We start from the raw sequence: 7000 nt of genomic DNA on the forward strand, positions 1-7000 counted from the left end.
ATTAGAATAAATCATACCTTATACAAAAAAGCTCTTGACGTCTATTGTGCCTCAAACCATACCTCGGCGCTTGCTTTCCCAGATCCTTCAGGGGATCGGGAGTCCGGTCCTTCCCTACCCCAGAAACCACCTCGGAATGCAAGACCTTCGTCATCCCCTGTTACCCACTCAACTTCGAAGGCTTCTTCAAACCCTGTCAGCAGGTCCGCTCCAGACTTATACCCTTCCCGTTCACGGACATCAGCATTTGACCAGAGATTGGTAAGATTGAAAATGTTTCCAGTGAAGTGGGCCAAGCGGAGGTGTGTGCTGAATGATCTTTTCCAAGGTATAACATATGTAGGGATGGACAAATCAGACGCGCCCAAAATGCGTTGGACGGCGGTTGATTGAAGGAAGTCACCACAGTGGGAATGAGGCCGATGTGGTTCTGTCTGTCCTGCAATCGAAGATACGGTTTGAGGCGCGAGACAAGGTTTGAGGGATCCATATGTCGGATGATGGAACGTCTTTTCTGCCAGAGAGGTAAATGGGAGGTTGGGTAAGACTGGAGGAGAGGGGCGAGGAGTCACTTGCTGCGACTTGTTGACAGCTTCGTTGTACTTATCTTCAAGTCTGAAGTAGACATGATAAGTGAAGAATTCACTATGAAGAAAAGCTCAATCGACTCACCTATCATTCCAATCCTTCTCTAGATGAGGAAGCCCGAGCAGCTCATTAGCTATGCGGAACTTGACAGATTCGCTAATGGCGTTTCCTCCTCTCTCGTCATTTGAGAGTGTGATTATTGCGAAGTTGTTATCCGGAAATCGTGCAACTTGCGTTTTGTACCCAGGATTGCTACCTCCGTGTTCGATGATATCGTGGCCTCTATATGAATATCTCCACTGTCCAGCGCCGTAAACTTTGGGACTCTGGGTATCGATTAAGGGAATCTCTGGGGTCCAACTTTTGTAAAGCTTACCAGTTCTGGGTACTGAGGCTTTCCATGAGAGACTGAACGCCCATGTGCAACATGTTCTACAACCTCCTGCGGAATAACCGTTTCATTGGTAAAGGGATGGCGTCCTCCATTGAGTAGCATGGCGACCCAAATAGCCTACGGAACCTCGGGTGAGTAAAAAAGTATCGTTAAGATCAATGTGAGATTACCAAATCCCGGGCAGACGTGAGTACTCCTCCCGCTCCTGCCCATGTTTTCTCTTCGCCAGGCCTTTGGAAGTATGGGACAGTAGCAATGCGCGTCCCGTTAATTCCTCGGATGGTGTCCTGCATGTCCCATTGGAAACCGTCGGCAAGCGTGCCCCATGCTTCGGCTTCTTCGACCGAATAAGTGGAGGATGTCATATTCAGGGGGTTGAAAAGATGTTGAGAGATATAGGATTCATATGTCTGGTTGAGAAGAACCTGTGGAAGGTACGATAAAGTCTCGTACATCAAGTTATTGTACTGAAACGTTTCCCGAAACTCAGCAGACGGCCTAAGGTAGCGCAACGTAGATATCTAAGTATTCGCTATATGTCAACGTTGTAATTACAGATGTATACCAGTAACTCACCATCTCAGCTACACCACCGTTCCTTTGAACGCCAGAAAGGTCATGTCTAGGCATACCTGTCCTGTGAGATAGCATATCCTGCAGGCTGACTCCTCGATCCATATCGTCGTCCATCAACCCCCACTCTGGAATCAAATCGCGTATTTTAGTCGACCATTTGAGTTCTTGGCCTCTCTCCTCCGTTAGAGTCTTATTGGAAATGAGCAAACCAACAGAGAAGGCGAGAAAAAGTTTGCTATTTGACGCGATTGCAAAGAGAGAATCAGGTGTGACGGGTGATCCGTCGGCCTTTGCCATCCCGTACCCTCCGAAGTCAAAATTCCAGCCAGTAGTTGATGTTTCGTCCCTTTGTACAACAGCGACTGATAGCCCACTGGAGTTCCATTTGCTGATAAGACTTTCAACATATTGATCCGTATCGCTAGAAATGAGCTTAGGAGGCCCATTAGACTCAGGCTGGGTGAAGAATGGGACCTGTAAAGCAGAAGAATGCTTGATCCCAAGTATGAGGGTAAATGTCCACGTCTGTAACCTCATAATAGAAGTAAACCAGAAGTACTATGGAGTTGTGGGTGTGGTAACCAAAAGAACACCATGTCGTGAGCAAACCTTTTCAACCGTTCTGAATAATCATTTTCCCACAGGTATAAACGCTGGGATTGTTCAATGCAGCGATGTAAACAAAGTCCAGCGTTAGTATTGCGTTTTAACTTGTTATGGCGCGCATTTTACCTGACCTCACCTTGTCATCCGACTCACGAGACAATGACTTGGGGTTCGAAAGCCAGGATGGCAGTTGAGGGAACTATGACGTACTACCCCATTCATTTTTTTTGGATTCAACTCGTATTCGTTAGGTATAAAGGGAATCAAATTGACGTGGGTGGCAGAAGACTCGAGTCTCTCGGAGCTGCTGCCAGTTTTGATCGGATGCTCTTTTCTGTCAGAGAACGAGTCAAGAACATACTCTGTCCGTTACTGAGCGTGACAAGCGACGACATGTTATTGTCGACCTCTTCATCGGTATCCGCCTATCAGTTCTGGAGATGGTTTTACGTTGGTATAGTTGTTTATACTAAATTGCGGTATGCTGATCTTGATTCAGGTTATATCGTACAAGGCCATCGCTTTAATATCTATGAAGATTACAGTTGCAGTCCAAGCACTTATGTCGCCTGGCCTGCTCTCCTCATCGTTTTCATCCCTCCAATTATAATTGGGATTGTCTCCGCCATATACGCAATGCTTAACATCATTTATTTCCGGCGGTTAGGCTTTGCCAACTCTTCTGAACTTCTGCCTCATAATAACGCCACATCCAATCGCTATATTCGCTTCATCTATCTCTCTGTCTGTGAAATCCTTTTTACCATCCCGATAGCGCCGTACAGCACTGCATCAACCCTGTTCCCCTAGATCTCCTGGGCGGACACCCATGCAGATTTGTGATCAAGGGAGGTTAGGTGTAGTTATTTTTGGGATTCTCGGAGAAACACGAGCGGAGCTCAAAGTTTGCTGAGTCAGAAGCGTCTGTTTACAAGGTTGTTGCGACACTGCTTACAACACTTCCTGCACCTTAAACCAACTGATTAACGACTATCTGGTGCTCCCTATTTGAGCACAGGATTTAATGATAAACAACAGTCTATTTGACTACATCACCATCCGAGGATCTATTATCGCTCTTCGTCTCATTGCGCCGCTCAGCATCGTTTACTTGCCTTGCGGTTTCTTGAATACGTTTGGACTATCATGGATATATAACGCTCCCTTGACACTGTATACCTCAGCTGAAGCTGTGTTCTACTTACTTGTATATCTTCCTAGACGGAGGAAGCTCCAAGAGGTAAGTAGTTCAGTATTGTTTGGAACATCACCGAGCTCATGACGCGTAGCCTCCCATACACAGGCCTCCATATCTTACACAAGCGCAAAGACAGCGGATATTTGAGAAGTGTCTCGAAGCAGATCAAGTACATCGTACTTTAGGATATACACACGGTCGACCGTATCCAACAGGATGGTTTCTTCCTGCTGAATCGATACCGACGCGCAAGGATGCTATTGACTGGCTTCTATGGGCACTTTTTTCGACATCACGCGGAACAGGAACGGTTGATTTGGAAGAGGAGGGCGTGAAACAGGAATTGAATGGTTATATTGAGAGGATTGAACAGGCGATGGGAACGCGTTTAGATGACGATCATTTCGATGAAAATGAAGGGCACGAGGATCGAACGCCAAGGGTGGATGAAGAAACGGGGAGAAGCGAGTCTGAAAGATCTAAGGACACAGTGCGGAGCATGCGTATTACGCTAGACCCCGTGCAGATGCTTCACAGACCGTTGCTGTGGTATTTTGTGCGTACACTCAGTTTTTTTGCCTTTTCGCTGACCGATGCACCTAGATTGTATGTCTCGTTGACACATACGCGACCATATATCTCCTCTTTCTTGGGTTTAAACACTACTCTCCACGCACGAGAGAGCACCGCCTGTGCTTTCCTCCCCGACCTATCCTATACTTTGTGTCAAGGTATGCGCCTCCGGGAGTGGTCATTCCTTATTGGCATAGGCCGCATCGTTCGAGATCTAAAATGCCTGTTATATTTTTTCATGGAATCGGGGTGCGTTTGTCCCTCTTTGTGTCAGTTATGTAGTCATAATATCTTTTCAGATTGGCTTGTATCCATATATCCCATTCATCAAGAAAGTATTCCCGGGAGACAATTTGATGGAGGGAGATGTGGGTGTTCTACTTCCCGAGTTGTTACCTATAAGTATGCATATGACACCATTGTCTGTGCCTCCCCGTTCAGAGATGCTACAGTCTTTGGACCTTATTCTTGATCATCTCAAAGCAAGTGATATCGGGTCTCCTCACGATGTGCAACATGCGCACTACACCGATGAAACAACTGGCGAAAGCATTGAACCAATTTCGTTCTTGCGCAGTTCTTCCCCCACCACCTCTTTCGTATCCACATCCTCCACAGGAGCTTCGTTGCCATCATATGCCACGATTACTCCCTCACAGTCCCAGCAAAGCCTTTCCATTGATACAGCTCTTGACACCAACAATCACCGTGCTCCAATCTCTGACACGGACTGGAGCAGAGTGGTGCTTGTAGCTCATTCCTATGGCACATTTGTCGCTGGATGGATGATGAGGATGTGTGTAGATGCGGACTTGTTCGATCGCGATGACGTTATTGCCCCTTCCCTATCCCCAGCACTAGAAGTTGAACAATCCCCCTTGAGACTAGCACACAAGATTGCCCATGTGGTTCTTGTGGATCCTATTCCCATCCTTCTTTCCGACCCTACAGTCGCACACAACTTCCTTTACAGGCATCCTGGGACCGTCTGCCCAATCATGCTAGGGTGCGCTAATGAAAACATCGAAGTCGAAAACATTGGCGTCACTGGAATAAATGAAGGTGAATTCTTGGTACAGAACAGTGTGCAAGCTATCCCACCTCCCAACGTCTCTAACATGATGATGCCGGCCGTCAATAGCGCCAGAAATGTCTCTAAGCGTCTCAAGCACACCTTTTTCTCGAGGTATTACTCGTCTGCGGCGGCATGGCAGTTGTGGTACTTTGCGAGTCGCGACGCGGATGTGGCCAGGACACTCTGTCGCACCTTTTTCTGGGCCGAAGGCGGCATGTGGAGGGAAGAGGTGGGCAAGTTTGTGTGCGGCTCTGGGAACATTAAGTACACCTGCTCTGATACGAGCTATGCTCATGCTGGTATAGACACACACCGCCGCACCCCGACTCTTTCCGTGCCAAACCATTCTGACTTGGAAGTAGGAAGGGGGAAAGAGACATTTCGCGGCCGTAATGTGGCCGTATTTCTTGGCGGGATGGACCAGATTGTACCTGCTGAAGCTATCAGGATACACCTCACTAGAGAGAGGAGATGCACGAGGTGGTGGTCTGCAAAAGGGTCAGATTTAGACTCAAATGGTTACATAAATACCGCGCCGAGAACACCTGCTGGTATTGATTCAGACCTAGGAGTGGATCAGCAGGAAGTTGAAGAGGAGCAAGCTTTCCATGCTCTCAACACTTCCAGTAGTGCTGTTGAGACATTATCATCTTCAGCCTTACCTGCCGGGAAGCCATGTGTTGTCCCATCTGTTCCATGTTCAGCTTGTCAGGGAGATCATTCAGGCATGTTAGAAGTGCTATTCAACCCAGACCTTGACCACGCTGTAATTTTTGATCACAAGGAATATACAGAGCCGCTTGTCGAGGTCGTAAGGCGGTATACAGGAGACCGGTAATTTTCTTCTATTTGGTTATCTCGTGTGTCGTATGTAAGTTACCCAGATCTATATCGCAATCTACCAACATTTTCTATGAGCGGTCTGAAAACCCGATATCTTTTGAATGCTTGAGGGCTGTATGTCACCACATGATACATTACTAGCTTTCCGATAATTACTTCGCGTGCATGAGTGAATGAATATGAATATTTGGCGCCGGTATGGGAATGAGCCGAATTGAAGGGGTATTTCGAGAATAAAGTAAATGGATTGTAGTATCATAGTAGTAGGATTGTTACTTGGATTTTAAAATAAGCTAGTGGCATATCTCGGGAAGCGATCATCCAATTACACCACGCGTTGCGCAGTAAACATAAGTTATACCGAGAAAAACAGTGATTCTGCAGAATGTGACCACGCTGTTGGTTGTATGTCGAGATGCTATTTTAAGCGCCCATCGCGCTTTCCTCGTGCAGCTAAGCGCAAATCTTGCTTTCGGGTAATGGAAATAGCTACAATTGACATCTGGAACGCTAGGAGCATCAACAGAATGCTATTAAATCCTTGTGATACTATGAGATATGTTTCGAGCCGGCGCCAAAGACATCTGAGGCTATGATACTTTAGTAATCCTTGCTTGTAGTGCCAGTAGACGAGTGACTTTCACATGGATCACAAGCTTCATGTTGCTTCTAGATACATAAAGTAACATGTATAATGATTGTGTAGGTACAAGTTGTCTCGGTCAATGCGATAACCGTTGTCCGTATTGATGAATTCCAAAGATTCGAAACATAGTAGGTCTTTTCTGCCGCGTGTTGAGCTTGCAGCAGGTATAACAGGTCTGATGCTGTATGCTACGCGTATAGACTGTTTTGACTCAAAACCTGATTATGGCCATGTGTTGCCATGATCCAGTTGGAGTTAACCAACTCGCATTCAGCTTGCAATGCATATAGATGTATATCCATGAATCTCAATTTATACATTGCCTAAGTCCACGTTCGGGTAACTTAGTGCATATATACCCAGTATCTGCCACATCGTTTAGTGTTTGTACCCAGTTAAGTTCCTACGTTTTAACTCCAGCAGTGAATGACCTCATTTAGCAAGTCTTGCTTATGTACACAGCATATTATAACCAGTCTCTAGCTTAAATAATTGTACTAT

General features: G+C 46.3%; 2 protein-coding genes across 2 annotated transcripts; one reads left to right on the top strand and one right to left on the bottom strand.

Moving 5' to 3' along the window:
* Positions 1–41: 41 nt before the first annotated feature.
* On the bottom strand, positions 42–2095 carry JR316_0004067 (Protein flp; the record flags this gene model as incomplete). The annotated part of the gene is made up of 5 exons (XM_047889836.1): positions 42–615; positions 673–914; positions 965–1099; positions 1153–1503; positions 1559–2095. The coding sequence occupies 5 exons, from the start codon at positions 2093–2095 to the stop codon at positions 42–44; spliced, it is 1839 nt and encodes a 612-aa protein (XP_047752210.1).
* A 1093-nt stretch (positions 2096–3188) lies between these two features.
* On the top strand, positions 3189–5848 carry JR316_0004068 (uncharacterized protein; the record flags this gene model as incomplete). Its single annotated transcript, XM_047889837.1, has 5 exons — positions 3189–3404; positions 3454–3918; positions 3966–4093; positions 4148–4184; positions 4235–5848. 5 exons carry the CDS (start codon positions 3189–3191, stop codon positions 5846–5848), a joined length of 2460 nt encoding a protein of 819 aa, XP_047752211.1.
* Between the last annotated feature and the right edge of the window lie 1152 nt (positions 5849–7000).

This window comes from Psilocybe cubensis, chromosome 3, assembly GCF_017499595.1.
Source record: "Psilocybe cubensis strain MGC-MH-2018 chromosome 3, whole genome shotgun sequence".
Lineage (NCBI taxonomy): Eukaryota > Fungi > Basidiomycota > Agaricomycetes > Agaricales > Agrocybaceae > Psilocybe > Psilocybe cubensis.